This window comes from Myiozetetes cayanensis, unplaced genomic scaffold, assembly GCF_022539395.1.
Source record: "Myiozetetes cayanensis isolate MyiCay16 unplaced genomic scaffold, myiCay2020 scf7, whole genome shotgun sequence".
Taxonomy (NCBI): domain Eukaryota; kingdom Metazoa; phylum Chordata; class Aves; order Passeriformes; family Tyrannidae; genus Myiozetetes; species Myiozetetes cayanensis.
This window is the reverse complement of record NW_026087964.1, coordinates 40,927,766-40,951,529: the sequence shown is the minus strand read 5'-3', so window position 1 is coordinate 40,951,529 and position 23,764 is coordinate 40,927,766. Positions and strand designations below refer to the sequence as shown.

The 23,764-nt window shown below is 38.3% G+C and overlaps 1 protein-coding gene across 4 annotated transcripts in view; it reads left to right on the top strand.

Moving 5' to 3' along the window:
- The window catches only part of MND1 (meiotic nuclear divisions 1), a 50,142-nt gene that overhangs the window by 9,175 nt on the left and 17,203 nt on the right, over nucleotides 1-23,764 (top strand). For all 4 annotated transcript variants that reach the window (XR_007631800.1, XR_007631801.1, XM_050338230.1 and 1 more), the window contains 2 exons: nucleotides 12,045-12,119; nucleotides 13,942-14,056. Coding sequence is in view for 2 of the 4 variants with exons in the window: in XM_050338230.1 (XP_050194187.1) it covers nucleotides 12,045-12,119; nucleotides 13,942-14,056 (190 nt within the window). In the remaining 2 variants the exon portion in view is untranslated. The remainder of the gene's footprint in view (nucleotides 1-12,044; nucleotides 12,120-13,941; nucleotides 14,057-23,764) is intronic.

The following is a 23,764-nucleotide window of genomic DNA, read 5'->3' as shown; positions in this document are numbered from 1 at the left end:
GACTGGAGATGAGCAGCTCCAGCATATTAATAACAGCCATGTTCAATCTTGGGCCAGAGCTGCTAATGTGTTTCATGCCATTAGCCCCCTTGCGTATTTGGGTTTTTGTATTCTTCTGCTGTATGTGTTGTTGCAGAAGGGATGTGAATGGGAAGGATATGTTACCTGCTAAAGAAGAGAAGACATGTATGCAACCAAAAACTTGACAGCAGTGTTATCAGGTGGGAAAGGGCCTATCAGTGAGCGAGGGAAAGAGAAACCCTTCTGATGTAGCTTTAGTATAAACAGATTCAGCTTAGACTTTCTTTCATTTTTTCATCTGTGTCTTGGGTAAAACACTTGCAACTGTTTTAGGTAAGGTGATTTAATGCTTGTTTGCATTTTGCTTTGTAGTGGCTTCGATTAAGCATTAATTGAAGTAATTAGTAACAACGAGGCCTTTTTCACCCAAGGGCTGATGAGTCTGCAAACCATGACCCTCAGAAGCCATGAGGAGTGCCCCATCTCTCCAGCACATTGCCTACCATGGACAGTGTGACAGAGGGCACCTCGGCTGGAGTTGCACAGGGCAGATTTAGTACTGACGTGGCAGGGCCCAAGGGAGGCAGAAGCAATTTCAGTGGTCCTTGGTGACCTTGAAGAGTGTCTGAAATTCAGTATGACAGGCATATATGTTTGAACCGTAAGGTTATAGAGGATTGCCACAGCATAATGTAGTACTTTTAGTAGATAGGGACCTGAAATACTTCAAAGTACTTCAAAGACAATGTGGTTGCTGGTGTAACCATTAAGAGTACTGTGAGCACTGTAGTCCAGCAGCTTGGGGAAACCACCAGTTTGCTTCCTTTCCTGAGTCAGGTGTTGTAACAGTTCATTTCACTGTTCAGTTCAAAAGCGTTTATTTCACTGTGTTATTGTTTTTTGTCTCACCTTATTTCTCCTGGTGTTGCTTTCTTGTGGGTTAATCTTTTGTATTCTAAGGCTTTGCAAGGGAAAGCTTAACAGCAAACAGCATTAGAGCTGCTGTTCCAACTGGAGAGCAGGATGGTGTCACCTTACACTGCAACAGAGATTGAACAGAGTCTTTTTAGAGCAGGATACAGGATGGACTTTTTATGCTGTTTCCTGTGCTTGCATCAAAATACTCATGAGCAATAAAAACTTGAGAGTTTCTGGCAATTTTTTTTCCCCACTAAGCATTGCATTAGGCCAGTGTTAGTTAAGATAAAAAGGATTAGTTGATGTTTCATTCCTTAAATCCCTGCCCTAGGGTTGGTAAGAGGAGGGATTTTCACTTCCCATGACTCATATATTGAGCCGAGGGAAGTATTTAGAAGTCAATACATCCTAACTCTTATTTGGCAGCTAGTTTAAAACAAAACAAAACAAAATACTCCACTGAAAAATCAAAAACCAACATGTTGAAATAAAGTGACTTCATATGTATCAAATTGATTAAAATATGAAAAGCAAAAGGATTTATTTTAGTAAAAAAATAACCTAAGGCAATGCTATATTAGGAAATGCTTATGTTAGGAATGCACATTGTTTGAAAATAGTTAATGGAAAAAAATAATCATATTGTGAGTAATGTGGCTTGAATCATCCTGAAGATATTTGACAATACAACTAAAAGGAGAGAACCATGCTTGTTTAGAATGCACGCAGACAATTTTAAGTTTTAACCATCAGAAAGTTCTTTCAAGATGCAGCTTGGGTTTATTTCTATCCTTTTAGATATATTTTTACTCCTTAAATACCGTGACTGGATTACTGCATGGGAAGTTGTTAAACAGAGTCTGCTTGAGACCACTGACTGAAGTTCAAGAAACTTGTGCTGCCCCCACTGTTTCAATCTGAGCAGCCTCTTCCTTGATCCAATTGATTCACTCGGTTGTTGAGGTATTTCCACACAGTTTGAAGATGGATTCTGGGCTGCAAGTGGGTACAAATGCTCAGTGGTGGCTGGCTAAAAGCAGAACCTGAACGGAGGTACAAATCTGTGGAGATGACATGTTCAGTGAGGGGTAACAGGCCTGATGGTGCTTGGGGTCGGATGATGTTGCTGAAGCTGCTGGACAAGCTGCGTGCCCTGGCTGCCGCTTGGAATCAGCAGGGAGTGCCTGCGGGCCCTGTTGTTGTGAAGCAGGCTTTTGGCACTGCTTTGTAGGAGTGCCCTCAGCAGATGGTACACCATCAGCCCTTAACAGAGCTCCTTGCATACCTCGGGTCTCTGTTGCAATTTTCAGCCTCCGATGGTTCTGAATTCAGGATCTCAGTGGGGGTTTTTTGCCTCGTAGAAGCGGTGAGCTGTCCTTACAGGGGCATGTGCAACACCTTTGGAATCCATGGCCTAATGCTTTTGATATTTTTTGGGTGTAAGATTTTCACATTATGATCAGTTGAAAAGCTGTATTAATTCAGTATTCAGTGCGTTTTTAAACAACTTATTCCATTTATCGAAAATAAAGGACTTGCAGGCATAAAGTGTCTTAAGGTTTATCGTGATTTTAAGCTTTGCTGAAATACCTTTTAGAAAAACTTAGTGCTGTCTTTTTGTATATATTTTGTTAATAATAGGGACTAGCTGGCATAGTTAAAGAACTGTCCTCTAAAACCAGAGAAGTACGTCAGAACTTTTGCAACTAATGCATGTGATTTGTGTTAGGAATTATTTATTTAGACATTTTTCTCATTCATTGATTTAGACTTATATATGCTTCCAATTTAATTTTACTAGCTTGAAGAAAATATAATGGATTGTCCCTTTTTTTTCCAGGAAAAATAGAAGTCTAATTACTAAAGACATCTCTCTTTTAATGCCCATTATAAGGCCTTGGGTGACCTGCTCTACTGGGAGGCATCCTTGCCCATGGCAGATGATCTGTAAGGTCCTTTCCAACTCTTAACACTCTGGGATTCCATAATACATAGGCAGGATCTCAATGTGTTGACTAAGCTGTTAGAGCAGTCTTCCCATATCCATGCTGGGCCTCCCTTTTTCCCTCTTATTTGAAGATATGTCACTTAGCTTTCTACTTACTTATTTAGTTATTTTTCCTTGGGTCAGCCTGGCCATTTTGACAGTCTGCAGCCCCAAAGTGCTGGGGGATTCCATTTAATTCTGCCTCGCTTTTTTTTTTTTTCTCTTGCAAAGTGATGACTCTCCCAACAGAGGCAATTAGTGACCCCTCCCTACTGCAGACTTTTACTCACCTGTACACTTTATTTGAATTAAAGGACTAGACTCATAAAGAAAAGGCCCACTGCAAAGGTAGTTAACACCATACCATCCAGAGGGAGCTGGAGCAGTGAAGAGCTCCCTTTAAAACAAGAGGCTGAGAATTTGCATCATTTAAACATTGCAAATACATTGATTATATCTGTGCTGGTTTGCTTGTTGATCCCATAAAGCTTATTCCCTGGATTAGTCTCCTGGAAAATGCTAGTAACATTTTATTTGAGCAGTCCAGGGGTTTTGTTACCTCTTTGCATCTTGCACGTGAAAAATGCAGATGTCTTGAAATGATTCTGAATTTAGTAAGTCCTAAAATGTCCAGCAGAGAATACTCGTCTAATGCTGTAACTTGTTAGAGCCTTCTGGAATTATGTTTTATGGCATGCTACAAAGCCCTGGAGACTGTGCTTAGTTACTGCTGTCATGGCAGACTTCTAAAAATACAGTGCTCTGGAGGCTTCTGTTAGAATTAAGCAACTTCATAATTTGGTGTTCATTAGTTGAATTTCATGCTTTTCCTTTTGCGAGCTGTTCATATGTAACTAGATTGATGGCAACTGTGAAGTGTAAATTTCCCTTTCCTTCCTTTTGGATGGGCATAAGGTAAAATTGCATGATTTAAGAGGTTTTTAAAAAAAAAAAAAAAGCAGCCTCTGTAGGAACTCTATAAAATAGGCTTGAAGAAGATTCCTATTGTATTAAAAAGGATATATCATTGCTGTCTCCCAGCAGAGTGTATTATATATTCCTCCTGATGTCATGCAGGAAAAAACAACAGTTTTTCAAACAGTGTTTTTTGTGACACTGTGAACTTTTTGGGTGATACCATCTCACAGTTTACCTTTTTGAAGAGGCTTGCATACTGGCTACTGACTGCATCCCTGACAGTGGAATTGTTAATCTGAAATGAAAAGAAACTGGGAGCAAACACGAGGCTCACACTCCAGAAGCCAGGTCAGAGCTGGCACAGACTCAGCCCTGCAGGTCTCCCTGTGCCCCGCAGTGGGCACGGTGATGTGAGTGACAGTTCACCGTATCAGCAGAAACCCAGTATCCCAGGGAACTTTAAAGGCTTAGATGTTCTGTGCTGTCTGGAAGTTTGCCTCCGCTGTAAGGCCAGGAACTTCCAGCCTAGGGATAGGGCAGAGGCAGTACTACTTTGAAAGCTGGGTTTGATGGACACAGTCAGTCGTAATCCTATTTAATTTGAACTTTGACTTTCACTTTAAGATCTTGTAATTCAATTAATAAAGCATATTTTATTTTAGAAAATTAGCACACATGCAGACATAAACTACCAACATAGAAGTCTCCTTTCAGAGCATTTTCTTCTTTTGAAAGGAATAAAATTAAAAAAAAAAAAACAAAAAAAACCAAAACAGAATATAAAACTAAAATGTGTGAAGTTATTTTGAAGCAGGGAGACTTTAGAGGAAAGGTCTTCCTCATAACAACCAAACAGCTCGTTATTTTTGAACACATGGTAATTCCATCAGAGACTGTTCCTTGTTGATGACTTGGTTATCTGTCTGAGCATTACTTAAAAATTATGAAATTGGCAAGAGGAGTGAATTTGTAAGACTGCTGTCAAAACTCTGAAATTTGATGGATATATTTTACTGACGCTTTTTATTTTACTGATAATATCTCAGTGTAGAATTTGGGAATTTTTAAAAGTCTGTGGAATAAAGTTTGATTTGTTTTTTGTAGTCTTTAAGCAGGACTTGAGCTCAGGGAATATCGGATGAATATTGTGTTTTAACTTGGGACTGTCTGTACTTAGTCCCTGAAGGCATTGTCAGTCTATAGCCCAGCTGTTTAGGATAGCAATCTTTAAAAACCCTTTAGGGAAAAATTAAAACTTTTCTTCTTTTTAAGGGAAAATATTTTTCAGTGTTCTTTCTGGCTTGAACAGACCTGTTAACTATCACCTTGGACTTTGTAGGTTTAGTAAATACACTAATGTGCAGTAACAAGCATATCCTTCACATCCAGGTATTCAAATTTTCTATAACTCTGTCAGTCATGTGAATGTCTTTTGGAGCTCTTTCAGCTTTCCTTATTAGACTGCTTGCATTTGTGAAACAGTGTTGGAGAATGAGATGTTTCAGCTGGTTTTTTGTTGTTTTGGGGTGGGGGGGTGTTGGGTTGATTGGGGCATACTTGGCTGCCTACTCAGATACAAATACCATCTGTCCCTCAGGTCGTGCCAATTATGCCAACTCTGAAAGCAGCCACAGAAATTCAGTTCTTTCATTCAGCCTGCACAACTGTTTCTTTCCCCTTTTGTCTATTAAGGAGTTTGGCCAGGAGTGGTTATTTTCTGTTGCATAACTAGTACTTATCAAATGGTGTTGCAAATGAATGAAGCAAACCCAAAAGCTCATGATAAGGCTTCTCTCAGTAAACTTTATTATTACGGCAAATCTAAAAAGATAGAAAATAATTGAATTAAAAAATACTTTTAATGTAGAGGGGTTTACTGTAGGGGTTTACTATATAGGAATAATCATAAAGGAATAAAACATAATTGAAACTAGCAATGTAAAGCTTGTATCCAGATGGATGAAGATTGCATCAGAGGGGGAATTCCTCACCTACTTTTTTCTGGATAACCCACATGTTCTATTTTATTTACCAAAAAAAAAAAGGGACTCATCTCATATTCAGCATGACCTGAGAATAGAGCCATGCCTAATTTACCATGTGATATTTCAGTATCACTCTTATGTGTTAGCGGGCTAAGTGAATCAGGATTATAGGACTAAATTTATTTTTGAAATACAAAATTAATTGTGTTTGTGGGAGGGGCAAGCAGGTCAGTATTACCCACATGAATACTCAATTGAGCAAAACACATAAATACTGCTTATGAGTGCAGAGTTCTGACTTCGGAATTATTATTTTTGAGAATGTTTGTACTGCTTAGTTGTACGGACAATTGTATGGAGAGTCTGATACTTATTCAGTTAGTTCCATGAAAAACCCTTCTTTTATTTAGTATGTGTGTCTGATGCTTTTTTTAAATCACTAACATAAGCTACAGTCCTAAACTAAAAAATACCCACTCGTTACCTCTTCAGTACTTCATTAAAAAGACAGAACTTGCACACTGGCAGGATTAGCAGTATGATATTTTGGAACAAGTACTGTTCACTTTGTAAAAGCAGTGCACCAGCCTTTCATATATTTCAGCAACTATAATGTGTTATGGGTCTCCTTTTTCTCCAGAAAGTTACGTCTATTCCCTACTTTCTCCCAAATTATTGAATTGACTCTTTCAATGATTTCATTAAAAATGAGACAATCTTGTAGTATACATGAAGAGAAGAGAGTTCTGGTATTAAACATTTTTCCAGTGTACTAGTAATGCAGTATTTAAGAAAAAAGGTTCTTATGAATTCAGAAATATGGTGGGCCCTAACCCTCCTCTTTTTCTACAGTCTGTTTTTCATCCATTTTATGGTGTTCTCTTGCTGAACAAAAATCTTGTTTATTTTTCAGTTTCTGAGTTAAAATTTTTGCTCTGTATTGCTTTGATCTCTACTCTTGTTCTTACCTATGTTTCCTGAACTATTGCAGTCTCCTAAGTCCCAGCAAAGACAAAAAAGCTCTTTCTAAGTCCCAGCAAACAAAAATCACTACTTCATACTGCTGAAATAACTTCAAGTGACTTGGGGTAAGACCTTGCATACAGCTTTTCTCTTCCTTTCACAAACATTAAAGGAAAAAGAAAAATAGATCTTTTAATTGTATTTACATAACGAGTGTATGTTTGCTGTCTGTGCCTCACTAAGGGTACATCACATCCCCGATTAAAGTCCCACGGACCTGGTAGCTGCTCCTACTGTAGTTCAGTTCCCTGGATGGGTTATATGGAGAAATGGCATTTCACGGGTGGTGTGCTGCATCCTGAGAGCAGAGCAGAAGCTGCAGTATTGCAGGCCACAGTTGAGCTCTCTACTCAACTGTGACCACAACTAGCTGACTGAAAAGTTTGCTTATGCCTATTTGGAGGCCCTTGGAAGTATGTATTTGGGACTGTGTGTGTAAAAGAAGTAGCTGTATGCTTACTTAGTGTAGTGCTTCAGAAAGCAGTTCTGCACTTCAATCTGTTACCCTTGGGGATTTTTCTTCCTCTTGAAAGTTTTATTGTTTTAGTCAACAGTAATTGCTGAGTAGTTTCTTTTAGCAGTGTTCTATGCCTTTCTTCTAACACAACAGGTCTGTTTTCAATATTTCCAGGTTGTTCTTTGGCTGTTAATCTTTGCGTTTTTGCTCTCTATACATTATTAGTCTGCTTTTTGGCTTCAATGTTTTTTTTTTTTGTTATCTATCTTTAGAATCTAGAGGAATGCTTTGAAGTACTTTCTCTCTATACCTTCTGTCAATTCCATTTAAGTTTTTCAGTAGTGGGTTAGTTTTAATGTAGGAAAGAAATACACCTACCTACTGCAAATATCACCCTAAAACTCTTGAACTGCTTTTGTTTAAGCCAAAAGAAAACTAGCCTTGTCTTTTAGCCTGAAACAAAGCACAGTGAGCTTCAAACCCAAAGCAAATAACTTTGCAAGTTACAAACAATTAAAAAAATGGATGTTTTCATTCTTTTGTAGTGCCACAGTGAGTGGTGCTCACAATAGCGGTAGGTTTTGATACCATTTTTGGTTGAGTGTTTTGGCTGAAAGAAACCCACATGCATGATATTTCTCTTTAAGACCATAATGACAGTGGGCTAACAGCTGTGAGTGCTCTTGGTGGTTAGCTTATGAGACCTTGGTTTGATTCCTGTCCAGTGAACATACTCAGGGTATGTGTCTGCGTGGCTTACACGAGGTTTGTAGATATTTTAATATGCCAGTGAGACAAGCTACATGTTTGGTGGGATATTGGTGGTTAGAGTGGTTAAGAACTAGGAACCAGAAGGCATAGGACCAACAAAAACTTTTGCTAGAGAAAAAAAAAAAATCTAGTTTTTTATTCTAGAACAAAAGTCTTATCAGGCAAGTTTTGAGAAGGAATAAAACTAAAACTGCTGCTGTTGTGTGTTGGGGTTAAATGTTGCTTTTCCAGATGTACAGCACTGAGTTGCTGAAGTGGAACCCTGGTATTAATGTGTTCATACTATATTATAAATTATGTGTGTACGTCTAATCTGTATCCTTTGATACAAACCAGACCCCAAGGCCTGTGATGGAACTGATGGTTATCATCAGCACATAGCACTTCGCACACACAAACTGCTGCACAAATGTATGGCTAAACGTTGTGAGGCCTTTGCAGAGTAGGAAAAATTGTCCCTTTGGGGGGCTTTGGATTGAATTAATGTCTAAGCTAGGCCAGTGGTCAGTTAATTGACCACACTGGTCTGTAAAATTAAAGAAACTGTTCCCCAACTCTGCTGTTTTATAGATGTTAGTAACTTTCTTCATTAAGCTGTCTTCTTACAGGCTCCCACTGTGTTTTGAAAACACTGAAAATGCTCTTGTGAAGCATCTTTTTAACTTCTTAATTATTTAGTCTCTTCTCCTTCTTTGAACAGTTTTCCCCTAAATGATATTTTTGCCACTTTCTTGCATCTTGTTTAATCATATGCTGATTCAGAGCAGTCAGATAGACTGGAGACATGGAACTTTCTGTACTTCTTTTCCATACCTGGTCAGTTACGCTTGTGGCAGAAAGTTCATCATGTGTCAGACCAGACATCTCTTTCAAGAGACGTAGAGGAGAGACAGTATCTTTTTCACTGCATCTGTCTCACTGCTGTTGGCAGGATTCACATTTCTCTGAGTGGTTAATGTCCCTTGAGAAACTGTTTGTCAATTCCCTTGAAAAATGTCCCAAGGTTGCTCCAAGGATTGAAATATTCCATCTGCTACTGTTGCTCTTTGCAATCAGGCTTTTCTACAATTGGTGAGTGGGAAAGTAAGTTACCATATTTGTGCAGATGTGATCCTCTGCTATTATACATACACACGCAACACTTGCAAATTCTGCTTTTTCTTTTATTACCCTATAACCTGTCGCCATTTACCCTTACCTTTCAGTTAAGTATTGTATCATCTGTATACATCCTCCCTCTGATTCCTTTATCCTTGCTGACTGTCTTTCCTTCTCTTACTACAGTTATTTTCAGCTGTGTTACCACCTCTGTATCCAAGCCTTCCTGCTTCTCCCTTTGTCCTAGATTCCTTGCACAGACCCTGGCCATCTGTTCCTACCCTTTGCATCCTTGTTCTATGTTAGCTTTTCTTCAATATCTTGCCTCCTTCAGCTATTCCTTTCCTTATCCTCATCTTTTGTTTGTTGTCATGGGGATACTCACTGTGACTTCCAAATAATACACAACAAGCTGTGGCTTCAGTTTATTTTGTGAATTGTTTGGTTTTGAGGACAATTCAAAAACTGCAAAACGTCCAAAAAATTAAAATCTATGAGAGAAGAAAGCAAAATCTTAAATAAGACTGTGTAAAAATTTTCTTTGCTTTTAGGCAGATGAAGGTCTTTAACCTCATAGCATGGCAATCTTGCATGTTGTGTAGGTGAGAATCTCAGAAATTTCTTTATCTCCAAAGTTTGTCATTAGTGTCTGTTTCATGATTAGATGATGTAGAGTATAGAGGATCAAGAAAATAAGATACCAAACTGTTAAACGTGCTTCCAAGCTGGAAACCAACTTTTAAGGTTTGCAATGTCCTGAGAGCTCCTTCTGTGCATCCATTTTAGTGAATGCAGAAAAATTCTGTAAGTATTTCGTAAGTACAAGTAAAACAGGGAAAACGCCACCTTTATGGCTTCTCTTGCAGAGAGCGCTGGCTGCTTCTTTGCACTTGTGGTATAAGGGCCTAGATAAGCTCCTTGGCTTCTCCACCTTCTCTGCCAGTTTTGTTCCAGAAAAGTTCTTTGTTCAGAGGTGCCAAATGATGTGTACTCTGGTGTTTGTCTTCCCTGGGCTTTGTGAACTGCAAACTGCACCTGAGTACTTGTCCTCTTCTGAACTGTATATATCCCTCTGTTTAATATGGCATAATGTGGGGACTAACACACCCAATTTTTTAAGAATTTTGTGGAAAGCCCAGCAGGAGTACTATTTAGCTATCCACCAAAATTAAGACGTTGGTGTACTTCAAGCCACATACTGAAACCTACACTGCCTCTGTGGTTACTTGCACTGAAAGCAATAACTAAACAACTACATAAATCGAAGAAAAACTAAAACTTCCTTTTAGAAAGGAAACCTTGTTTGTATGTATGCTCACACATGCATGAACACAGAGTAATTATTTTTAAAAATTGAACTACAAAAGGAACCACTAAACCCAGTGAGCTGCAGTTGGGCTGGGTCCTAATCTGTCTGGACCACCAGAATGGAGTTTCTTTTCTGGCTTTTCTTTTCTGGCTGATCTCCAAGACTTGGCAATAAGCTCTGCCTGGTATTTGTTATGCATTTACTTCTAATATGTATTTCTGAAAATATGAACCGAACATTAATTTCAATAGAAATTGAGAAGTGACTATAGCTCCAAAACCATTCAGTTCGCTTGTATGAATGGGGCCTTGGTGTTTCAACTGCATGATAGAGATGATATGAGTTAAATTATCAAGGCTAGGGATTGCATGAAATGTCTAGGAATGCTTTTCCACTCAGTGGGTTCCTCAGTAAGAAAGGGAATGTAGAAGTGGAGGCTTCATGTGAGGGATTTTGGGCTAGACCAGAATAAAACCTGGGCTCTGGCAGCCGTCTTTGTTGTTTTCACAATTAGTCTGATATACTAATGTTCTACCTAACTGATGCTCGGAGCATCTTGAAACTAAACCAAAAAGTACTTTAAAAGCTCTATTGTTTCTCCTTTTTTTTTTTTCCCTCTTTTGTTGGTTTCAAAGGCAGTAACTGGTTTTCAAACTACATTTTATTAGCTTGTTTGGTTTTTAAATTCTCATTCATCTTATTTAATATTTCAAGGGGCTTTGTCCGATGCTGTGTATGTGTGTCCTTGAGGTGCATGTCCTGCTCAGCTAAAAAAAGTTTCCAAAGTATCTCTGGAAAACTGCCAACTGAGTTGGAAGGGCCTGGTTCAAGATGGGTGGTAGGTTAATGGAGAGAGATCTCTCTTTCCAAATGTAATTGTCCTGGGATAACAGGAAAATGGAAGTATTCACACCAGCCCTGCGAGATGTGACTTCTGTGAGATTCCTCTGCCTCAGGCATGAAGGAAGAGAACTCTGTGAGGTCTGGGAGTGTGAGGGAGCGCAGTAGAAGGGGGCCATTGCTTTACAGGCCTTTGAGCTATAGAGGCTTCTGTTCACCAGCATGTAAAAGGGATTGGGGCCATGCCAATGGCATGCCAGACTTTGGGAACACCAGTGTCAGCTGCTGAGCAGGTGGACCTGCTACAGCCTTTGTCACTGCTTCCATTGAATAGGGAGAGCTGGAAAAGGACCAAAGGAAATCATCTAATCCAAGACCTCCATAACATGGAGTCCTTTGCACAGAGATGCCAGATTATAGTATGAAATAGGATTTTGGTCTCATGCTGAACATGCAAGATTATGCACCACCATAGCAAAAATTTCTTATACTTAAAGTTGCTTCCTGTAATTCTTATCTGTGATTCAGAGCCTTGGACTTACATTTGGGTGCTTTTGTGTTTATTTTCTGTTTATTACATAAGTTATAAATATATATATCTTAAAAGGGTATATACACCTACTTATTTAAATATATTAATATGTATACACATTTTAAAGGTATATTTAACATACGTTACTGAAAAAGTTTGATTTTGTTCTGTGTTTCCTTTACCAGTTTGCTGAAAGCAGTCAGAAGAAAGAGGCTTTACAAAAAAGCATTGAGAAATCAAAAATTGGACGTGAAGATACTGTAAGTTGCTTTGAGAGGGAGGCAGTCCTACAAAGGAAATAGACCTACAAGTATGCACTTCTTGTAAATGCTAGTGTAGTCCTTCCAGGTACTTTGAGACTTAAAAATATCTTAAAACTTGAACTACCCGGAGGTATGTACTGAAGTCACCAATGGTTGCTGAACTGCCAAATCTAGTAACAACAAATTTAGATGTTGGAGTTGTTTTTTTAAAACTTAAATGTAATTTAGCTTGCTAAATTTCTGTTCTAAGCAGGCACGTAAGCCCAGTGCTCTTTGCACGCTGAAGCTGTTGACACTACAAAATAATATTTAGGCTTTATGTTTACTATATGTGGGAAGCAACATATTAGTTAGAAATACCTGATACGGTGTTCTGTGTTGCAGATTTGCACTGAGATGCTCTGTCTAAAGTCCAATAAATAAATGTATTAAAGAGGGACAGCCAGAAGCTTTCAGGAGGAGTTGAATTTTGTAGTGAAGTGCCAAATCTTTGAATTCAAACTGTTCTATAGAAACAATCTAGGTTTTTCCTATGTACACTTCTTTTACCTATTAAGTAATAGAGTGAACTCTATTGCCACTGAAGTCTGTTGAAGTCTGCACTTTCACAAATTTAATTAAAACTTGATTTTTGCCAGTACCTTTAATGGTGATTCTTTACACATCCTGACCTCTCACTCACAATGGACTGTAAACAGGGAATCGTGGATGGGTTTCTCACACAGTTGTGCTTGTCATCTTTCCAAATGAACTGTTCCAGATTTGGTTTGCTCCAGCATGTGTTGGAGCTATTGATCCTGGAAATCCTGTTTTGGCTGATGTTTCCAGTATTTTGGTTCCTGGTAATACATGAGGAAGAAGTCCTGAAAAATCTAGATCACAGTGTAGGTCTCTGAGCATCTTAACTCCATACCTCAGCATCTGGAAACCTTTGTTTTCCATTCATTCTGCATTTTCAGAACATGCTGAATCCAGACTGTTGGCAAAAGCACTGGGAATATGGAACATTGGGGGAAAAAACCCCAACAAAACCTAAACAAAACTCCACACCCACAAACACGTCACACTGCTGGGCTGCCATGGAGACTTCCACTGGTAAAAGACCTGATGGTTTACAAACTCATACTATCTGGTTCTTTTAGGCTACCCAGTACCCTGGCATGAGTTATTTGAGTATCAGCCAGTACAGTGTTTGTCTGTAACTACAGACTGAATTAGAAGTATGTGCTGAGTTGGCTGTGGGAGAGCTCATGTTGAGTCAGTGTCTGCAGATTCTTATTGATTGATAGAAACTTTGAGGTTGATATTGTGTACACTCCCAGCAGACTACCGTGTCATAAATGTCTGAGCTCACTTTTGAGACTGCTGCTCTCAAGTGGTGTGGGCAAATAAGAACAATAAATTCAGAGAGTGTTCATACACAGCATAGCAGTTTGTGGAAGGGTGGATGGTAGGTTTTCCTGTAATGCTGTCTTTAATTACAAGACTAGCACTTGTTTAACCTTTAAACCCAATAATTGAGAGATCTCTTTGAAGTTTGTCACACCTCGTTGAGTTCAAAGGTTGTAGAGAATTGTTCTTTTGTTTATCTATTTTGGCCTTAGTTTTTTTTCCTTCCAGTCTGTACTTAGTATCACTGAGTGTCACTGAGAATTCTGTGTAATAAAATAAAATGCTCAAGTGGTTCATTGACAGAAAGCAGTAGTGAAAGCAGCTTTTAAATTTATGTATTGTTTTTCTGAAAAATGTTCTGTGTGATAATTACTGGTTTTAATGTTTGTATTTTTTTTGTGTCTCCCAACATACTTTGAATCCTCAGGCAGAACGTGCTGCTCTAATGGAGGAACTTGCTGCCCTTCGACAGAAAAAAGAGCAGCTAAAGGCAGAAATAGACAAATACAGAGAATGTGATCCAGATGTCGTTGAAGAAATGCGTAAGTTGTATATTTTTTAAAGTGATCTTTGGTGTGAAAAGGTCTGCATTTCTTTAGCTTAAAATCTGGCATGCAGAGGTTAGTAAAAAACTAACTGCTTTTCTTTCTAAAGCTGAGTAATACAAAACAGGTACACCATTTCTTTTCATGTTCTGTTATATATGAGGGGTTTATTGATATTTACTCTGCAGTTAACAAACAGTCTCATAATTAAAATATTCTGATGCTTTCCAATTGATATCAGGATCATTCTTTCTAGAACCATATTAATTCTATCAACTTGTGCCGAACCCTAGAATGTGTGTAGGAAGAGTAGTTCCCACTTACCTTCAGTTCCATGCTGGCAAAACAGATACTTACTTTGTCTTATCTATTTAGAACATAAGCATTTCATTAGAGACGCTTAATTGCCGCATACAAAAGTATGGTATCACACTGTTGACTGACTGTACTGTCTCTGACGTGCTGGGCTTTGATTGGAGTTTCTAATTCTAATGGAATACAAGGAATGATGAGTGACTTTAATACTTAATACAAAGTTGGGCACTGAAATGTACTTAATATTCTGATCCTTAGCATGAAAAATGAAAAGCATGCATGAAATTCTGTTGAATTTTCTCCACTGCAACCCTCATGTTTTATTTATTAGGCTCTTACATTGCTACTGAACACCACTGCCTATTGCTGTAATGCCAACATGCTGCTACAGAGTGACGAGAAACAGGCGCAGTCCTTTTTCTGAACAGATACGTGGCTGAATTTTCCTCTTTCTTTATTCTTCTAACAAAGTCCACAGCTTTAGAAATGTTCTGAGAGGAAGCCAGGAACATAAACAGAGTTGGCAGCACACACCAAATCTGGACAGATATTATTTATTTTGAGGGGCTGTGTCATTTTTTGTCAGCTGTGTTATCTTTCCCTAAGGATGTAACGGTATGCCAGGGAATAAGCAAACTCGAGACCTGAGGTTAGTTACTGTGCCGTAAATCCCTGGCTGCCTGCTCTCCTGAGGACAAGACACATTCCAGCTGATTCCAGCTGTAAAAATGAACGAGATTAGGCAGATACTGACAGCAGAGGGATGTGTAGTGTCAGGTACCCTTACATTAAGCATTGCACTGAATGGTTTGAGGAGCCTCCTTTCTTGAACCAGTCACAGTGAGCATGTTCCTGAATATCAGGCACAAGGGGACAAATCACAGCTTGAATGCTAGGGCAACTGCATTAGTTGGCAACGGGGAGACTAATATCCTGGAAAGAGGGAAGCAGAAAGAAATGCAATACCTATTTACTTAACTTATGTTCTTGTCTTCTGTTTGTTTGTTGGGGTTTGTTTGGTTGGTTGGTTGGTTGGGTTTTTTTGTTGAAAGTGTGTGGAATGTGTCCATGTGAACTTCTGTAATGGAGGCATGAACAATTAAGGGAGTTGGTGAGGTTAGCGCTGTTGGGGGGGGGGAACATGGAGTAGTGTTTCAAAATTAATTTGTCCTTGACCTTTAATTTAAAAATTGTTTCTGCTGCGTTATATGTTTTGTCAGTTATTATTGAATTGGTAGTGCACATTGTTGCTGGCAATGTTTTGAGTGAATAAATGGCCACGTCAGTTTGGGGGAGTTAAGGTCTATATCAAAGCTGGATGGAATTTTACAGGCTTTAAGGGAAAGTGGGAAAGGGGGGAAAAAAGGGTTGGGGGGTATTTCTCTTCTTTCAGAGTGCAGAAAAGCGCAGAGGCAAAACAGGCTGCAGGAAGTTATGGTTTTTAGTGTAAGAAGGCAATAAAGAATCTCAAGCAATGGAAGGCATTCAGCTAGACATGAAAGTAATGGCTACTGCTTCACAGAAAAACCTTATAATAAAAGTTACTCATTCACAGATTTTAAAGTTATTTTGAACTGCGAGGGATATGATTTTCTACTTCTGTACAATTTAGATAATTGTGATTATTTTCAGTTAGATCACCTGAGCAGATTTCTAACTCTAAAATACCTTATTTTAGAGTCAGATATTAGAGATGGCTGTTGTGTTATAAAATTGCACTCTTAAAAAGAGTTGGATTGTTCAATAGAATGTGTTTTGTCATGGGCAGTTATCGCTTTCTACATTTGGGTTTTCCCTCTTCTTCCTTATTGACTTCAACCTCTGAGGAAATCTTTCTAGTGTCTGGTATAAAATGTCACTCTATTAATTTCTCATCCCCTATCATAGAGCTGCTTTGGTTCTTCTTGTGGCATTTTAGGGCTGTATTGAATTGTCATCTGTTTTCAGTGGCCTTCAAAATTGGTGAATGCTTTCCTATGTCTTTTTAGTTGCTCATTCTCTCAAAGGAGTATTGCAGAAACAAACCCATTGCACAGCGGTAAACCTTATATAAAACACGCACACACACACATATTATTTTCAGGGTCAAAACAAAGTTTGGATGATTCATAGCAAATATCTGAAGACTCAGCTAAAACCAGAACATCTGTCTTGCTTCCTGAATCTTGTGGTGGGAAAGTCAAGTTTGACCATGTAACTAAATATACTATAATGCATATTCACAAGGGGGCAGATTGGAATACTAAAAAATACTAACTCTGTTTTTTGCTGACTTCACTGCTTGTTCTTTTCATATCAGTTACAAATGTTTTGCTGTATGGTTTGGCTTAGTTTCCTTGGCTTTTGTGTTAGAAGTACATTGAAGTATAAACTCTTAATGCCTACCCAAGTTCACAGCATTTCAACACAGACTTTCAGTATTTGTATATAACTAACTAGAGTAAATAGCAAAAGAAACAAGATGTAGGGCCAGACCACTAGAGGAAGCTACGTAATAGCCTAGTCTTGTGGATATATTTGGATAATTCCATTTTACAGGTAGGGTATTTTAAAAATAGAATAGCAAAATATGAGGGTTTTTTTTTTTCTAATGACCTCTGCAATTCAGTGGGTGAAGTTTGTCTTTGCCACTTGGAAACGTTCTTTAAGACATCTTGTGTGAGTTAGGAATGAGTAATAAATTATTTCTCAACATTAAAGGCAGTAAAACTGACAACAGTCACTGGAAGTAAAAAAAGAAAATAGTGGCGTTTTATACTTCTCTATTAAACTTGTAATCCTGCTTCAGATGGTGCAGGATGGAACCCTTGTTTCTCAGCTTTGAGGCATGTTTATTTAGGGTGGAAGATACTCTCATGGGAAGGCAGCCATTGTAGAGAGATTCGTCCAGTAGAAAAGCTTATGTGGCATAGCATGCATGTGTGCAGTTGGATATGTGTGATGCTGCTAGATTCCCTGAAGGTTGTGGTAGAGGGCAAAGGCATGGAGAATGCAAACTTACAGTAGTTCGTAAGTTATCCAGATTTTTATAAAGTCAACAGAAAAAACTGCATGGAACATCAAGATTAACCTGCTGCGTAAGTTTAATTCTTCCTGCCTGCCAGAGAGAGATGTTAGGGAGCTAATAACATTTTTCTCACAATTGATTTTATAGAAAAGTTTATCTGACGACATAACTGTATAAATGATGGCGACTCTGAGTTGGTCAGCTTGTAACTGGAAACAGCTAAACATTTTCAATGTTCACTGTAAAATAAATACTTCTAGAATTTCCAACTTCTTGTTCTTTCACTGTAAATAGAGGAATGTTGATTTAAGTTTTATTAAAAGATTGTTAGGTCTTAGCTAATTTTTTTTTTTTTCCCACAATAACCGTGCTTTGGTTACTGTGTGCCTTTGCTTGGGACATCTGTCTCAGAAATAGTTACGTACTGACTGGAGCAAGTGACCGCCATGTAGTATGACTGCTAATATTTATGAGACTTCTCTTAGATGTTGCCTGTCAGAATTCCTCTTTAATTTAGCATGTTTTTATAATGTCCAGTAGCTGATAATTTTTATGTCTAGGCTTTTACCTTTAAAACAATGTTCTTAACATGTCTAGACAAGCTGTATTCTCAAAAATTAGCAAACTACCGGATACAACACATGTAGCAATTTTGGTGTCAGCTTTTTTACTTTGACTCTCTTTGTTTATTTTTATCCTGTAGCAAGAGAGGCAAGTGATTCAAATGGACATGATTTCAAACCACAGATATCCTTTTGACTCTCTGAATGTGTGATCTCAGAGGCATCACTACCAGTCCAGTTCAGTGTTAGATTATCTTCTAAAACTAACGGGTATGTGAAAATAAGTTCTGGGATAACATCCAGACTTTACTAAATACCATGGCAATGTTATATGCAGTGTGTACTTAAAAGTGTCTTTTTTCATTGTAGATGCTTCAAAAATTTCTAATTCTGATGTTTCTAAACACTGAAAATTTCAGCTTGACAAACTGTTCTGAAGGGTTATATCAGGATATACACACAGTATGAGAAAATAGTTCAGTCTCTTCATTCATCTTAATATCTGAAGGCTGAATGCTGAAAAGTTAATGTTGATTTACCTACTTGATTTTGTGGGGTGCACAGTTTGAGAGTTGTTTTTTTTGGTGGAGATTTTTTTGGGGAGAGGGATTTTTTTTTTTATTACCACCCCCCCCTTCTCTTCTATTATGCTCAATTAAATTAGAAACTTTGTTACATTTGCAGGTGTACTTCATGTTACAAAAACTTAGTACCAAGTTCTGGTTTCTTTTGAGGGTTTCTTGCTAACAACGTAGTAGACCCCATTCCCAGGAAGGAAACACTAGTGAAGAAATTAAATGAAGATTAGACTATCCTGGCTAGTGGAGAGGCTTTAAAATGAGTTGCATCAGTTTTGCTCAAAATTCATCAGAACGCTGATAAAAGGTTTATCAAAGGGTTTTACAAAAGAGTTTAATAGATTTTGTTTTATTTTGTGGCAAAGATGATTGTTCAGAACAAGTATTACTTGAACTAAACAACCTTGTCAGCACTATCAGTTATTGAACTATCAAGTATCTGTTTTTTAAAAATGTAGTGATTCACTTGGAAAAGTGAATGTCTACAAATAATTATAAGCATGGTCTAGGTGCCACCAAGATCAGTGGGGTACAGATGAAGCCTATAGACAAAATGTTTTTTTAATCACCTCTAGAATCCAGTATGTTCAGTTTGCAATTAAGAGGATGTTTCCTAGCTGCTGACCATGAAATATGCACCTGGCATCTGAGAGACAAGCTGTGCTTTTTACAGTTTATGCAACGATACTATTAACAAAGATCTGCAATTAGAAATTACTCATTCTGCTGAAGTTAGACTAGTGTCTTCACTCACACTTATGTTAGCCTTAGAGGGTTAAACTAATCTTTCTTTGGAGTGAACCAGATACTTGCTTAAAAGTATATAGAAAAATAATAGTTTTAAAAGCAGGCACTCATTTTTTTTTATTTACTCTCATCTTTCAGGGTGATGTATATTTAGTGTATTCATCTCCTGAGGATCTGAATGAGGATATGACAGGAAATAGACAATGTATGTTCCAGTATGTAGCTTGTGGACTAACTGCTACTAATAAAAACAAAACCACATAGCCCATATGCCCACCCCTTTTTCCTACTTCATCATGGAGTAGCAGAATATATATAGATATGCAGCAATAATGAAAGAACACATTTACTCAACTAATTGCATCAAACTAAGATTTTTGATTTTGTTTTCCATGCTCCATATCCTGTTTATAGAATGGTTTGTCATTCAGTTGGAAGGTTGGCAAATTAAATTACATTTTCAAAAGGTACATTAAAAGATAAATCAAAATGCTTTACCAAAATTAAGCATAACTTAATTTCTAGGAAGAATTAGGAATAACAAATGTACTTCCATGTAAACATAGTTATATAGTAACATTTTAACTGTTAAGTAAAATTGATGAGTGGAATTACAAATGTATACTTGGATCAGTGATACTCCAAGCTCCTTTGGAGCAGGCGAGATGGAATTGCAAGGTGAAGCAGTATATGTGCTCTTTTATCTTCAGCCCTTCCAATTTTTTTTTTATCTTGAAAGTCAAGGGAAACTTGTTTGCATTTCAGTTATTGAAAATGCTGGTCCTTCGAGAGAGCAAACACTTGCAAAGCGTATACTGGCTGTGATTACCAGAGGCCATAATGTGGTGGTTTAAGGACCTTCCCTGACAAAAAGTAGGTTAAAGAGTTCTCACCTTGGCCCATCATTCCTGTGCTGCAGTTCATCAGTGATAAAAGCAAGTTGTCAGCTCAGAGTAGAAACAGATGGTATAGATACCCTTCTTTCATGATGGAATCTCCTGAGGTCTTTGAAATTTCTCTTTCCAACCAACAGGTCTGTCTGATGGAGTCTTTTGCTGCCTTCAGAAGGCTTTCTTACATGTATAATTTGTCTTGCACCTCACAGAATTGTCTGTTTTGTGGTAGTTGCCCTGAAGAGCAACCAGGGATCCTCTGACCAACTAGGAGCACCTTGGGTGACAAGTTTTCAAAGGACATCTTTGTGAGCTCTGCAATGAGTTGAGCTGTTAGAAAACGGATCCGGGAAAAACTGAATGAGGGAGGAACAGGAGTAGGTAAATGGGTGAGCAGCTTTTGGCCCTTGTAAAGAACAGAGAATAAAACAGCCATGAAGAATGATGAGTGAAGGGTGACCAGGAAAAACTGGGCAGCTTAAGATGTACCTGTACATGTATACCTAAGGCACAAAGCTTAAAGTGAAATGTGGGACTTCTAACTGCAGCTGGGAAGCTTAAGTTCAGAAGGGGCATTTGGCTTTCAGCAAAAGACCCTTATTCTCTGCATTTCAGAGAATATCTCTGTGTTTGGACTCCAGATAAGAGGTTATTCCACAAGAAAAAACTGCCCTAAATGTTGAGACAGAGGCATACTTGTGTTTTCATACCTCAAGCACATTCTAGGAAGACTGTTTTTCTTAGAGTGTGTCATCTTAAATCAACTTGCTTTAAAATGAAGCTGCATTTTAGCTGGTTAAGCAAAAAAAAAAACAAACCCACAGAAAGTCTAATTTTAAAATAGCTTGTGTTTTGTCAGTGGGGCTTTACTTGGATGCTCAGAAAAGAGCCACTTGGAAGATCAAATCTGTAGGTAACATATGTAACACCATACTTGAGTAAATTTGCTACTCTGGCAAGTTATCCTTTCATGAAATCAAATGAATATACTCACAAGGCTTGTTTTTGTTCTTCCTGTTTATTTTGTTTCTTATTTGTTTATATTGAGATGACAGAAAAAATATGTAGAGTGAGAGGGTTATGGGTGAAATATGTGGGAATAGTTTTATTGTCTGAGCCAGTAAATCCTTATGGCAAAAGCTGTTGTGCTGCTTAGGAATGGTTGACACTTGATTAAATTTGTGCTGTGGAAAATGGCTACTTACGACTACATTTATGATACTCCTTGATTTAGAAATGAATCAGTAGCAATCCATTTTGGCCACGTTTTAAAGCCCTGAGGAAAGCATCAAATGGAACTAATCAATAGATCATTTATATATGAAACATATATATATGAAAAAGGCTTTTGTGGGGTGAGTGTTTTGCTTCTGTCTCCCAGTGTTAGACCTGTGAGGTTAGTTGTGTATGGTAGCATTCATTTGGACTGTTTTGATAAAGTTATGGTAGTGACATTCAAAGGAACATACTGGTTTCTATCTTTTCATGACATCCACATGCAGCATGAGGTCAGGAAAGCTATTGTGGATTAGTTCATTGTCTTCAGTGTTACGTGAGGTCTTCCCTGGCCGCCTTTAAAAAAATGTATTGGCAGCCTCATCTCTTTAGATATCTTCCATATTTTATGTTTTCTTGTATGTTATGCTTTCATTATGGGTTTATCTAGATTAAGACTGTATATTATCACGGTATATTCCTAATATAGATCCCTTTTTCAGTGCTGTTTACAGAGTTTTTGCAGGGCAGGTTGTATGAGTACAAGACTAATCCTGTCACTGATGGTGTATTTGAGAGTATTTCTAATGGCTTTTCTTCCCTCTCACTTTAATATCTAAGAGCTAGTTTCACTGAAAAGAGCAGGGTATCAGGAGAAAATCCAGAACGGAGAGCCAATTTGGGAACATCAAGAAGAACGCAGAGGTTTTTTTCTCTACCACTATAAGTGACCTTTGTAGGTTGGGAAGAAGTTTGGTGTTTTGACTCAGTTTTGCATGAAACTGCGGTAAGGAAACTAGGGAAATACAATCCTGATGAAACAGTAGTACTGTGAATCTCAAACTACTTTATGATTTGTTAGCAATTCACTATCAGAAAGGGAGGTAGAATTGATGAAGGTCTATAATATGGTCTGTCATGTCTTGCATCTGCTCAGTATTTATATTAATGAGCTGGATAATACAAGAGAAGACATGCTTTTGTTATATTTGCAGATGAAACTAGGAGGGACTGCGCAGACAAAGGACAGAGTGGGCTTTCAAAATGAACACGGCAAATTGCAAAGATAGTCTAAAAAACACTGAATAAAATTCACTAATGGTGAGTGCAAGGATGTACATGCATTCAAGGATATTCTGTTACACAAATGATCTGGAACAGTTGCCTAAGGTGGGGGTGAAAAAAAATATCAGGATTATAATAGTTTACAGGTTGAATAAGAATTTTTGTTGTGTAAAGCAAAGTCACCATATTAAGATGCAGAAGTATAACCAACAGAGATGTATGAAATAATCTTCCTGCTCAAGCTGGCATTAGTGTGGCTTCAGCAGTAACACTGTCAGTGTTGGATATCCAACCTGGATATCCTACCTAATTTATTTCAGAGCATTCATATATTTTTATAACTAAGTGTTCAGAGTGGAGCAAAAAAAAACAGACATTGAGCAATCACATTCTAAGAGGAAAAAACCATTTACAAAAATAGGGCTTAGAAGAAGGTTGCTCCTAGTGAATTTTGCATATCTGTATCTCCTTCAGAAAAAGGAAAGGAATAGCTTGTTACTCAGGTTCATGGAGAAATTGGCAATAAGTAATAGCCTTAAATTGCAGAGGGAGAAAAAATTAAGTGAAAAACTAGAGGTAGCAATAATCAAACACAGAATTAATGCACAGAATCAAACACACTGTCTGGGAAGGTTGTAAAAGCTCTAATACTGGCAGCCTTAAAAACTGGCTACAAATACCTCAGAAACTGCATAGATAAGGTTGAAAATGCATTGAGTTTTGGGTACAGAGACTGGAGGATCTCCTGTGATCCCTTCCAGACTCTTCTCTGCAACTTCTGTGACATGTGAGGCATGCACCAGATTGCAGTTCAGAACTGGACAAAAACCATGGTACTCTGGATGGGCCTCCTTGTAAAATACAGTTCAGCAGCACAGAAATTTGCAAGTTGATGGCAAGTTGAACATGAGTCATTGTGCTCTGGCAGCCAGGAGGGCCAACCATGTCCTGGGGGGCATCAGGCAAAGCATCGCCAGGTAGTTGAGGGAGGGGATTGTCCCACTTTGCTCTGCACTGGTGCAGCCTCACCTTGAATACTGTGTGCAGTTTTGGGCACCATGACATAAGACAGATACTATAAGAGCTATTGTAGAGTGTCCAAAGGAGAGCAAGAAAGATGGTGAAGGGCCTTGAGGAGAAGCCGTATGAGGAGCAGCTGAGGTCACTTGGTCTGTTCAGCCTGGAGAAGAGGAGTCTGAGGGGAGACCTCATTGCAGTCTACAACTTACTTGTGAGGGGAAGAAGAGGGGCAGGCACTGATCTCTGTGGTGACCAGTGACAGGACCCGAGAGAATGGCCTGAAGTTGTGTCAGGGAAGTTCA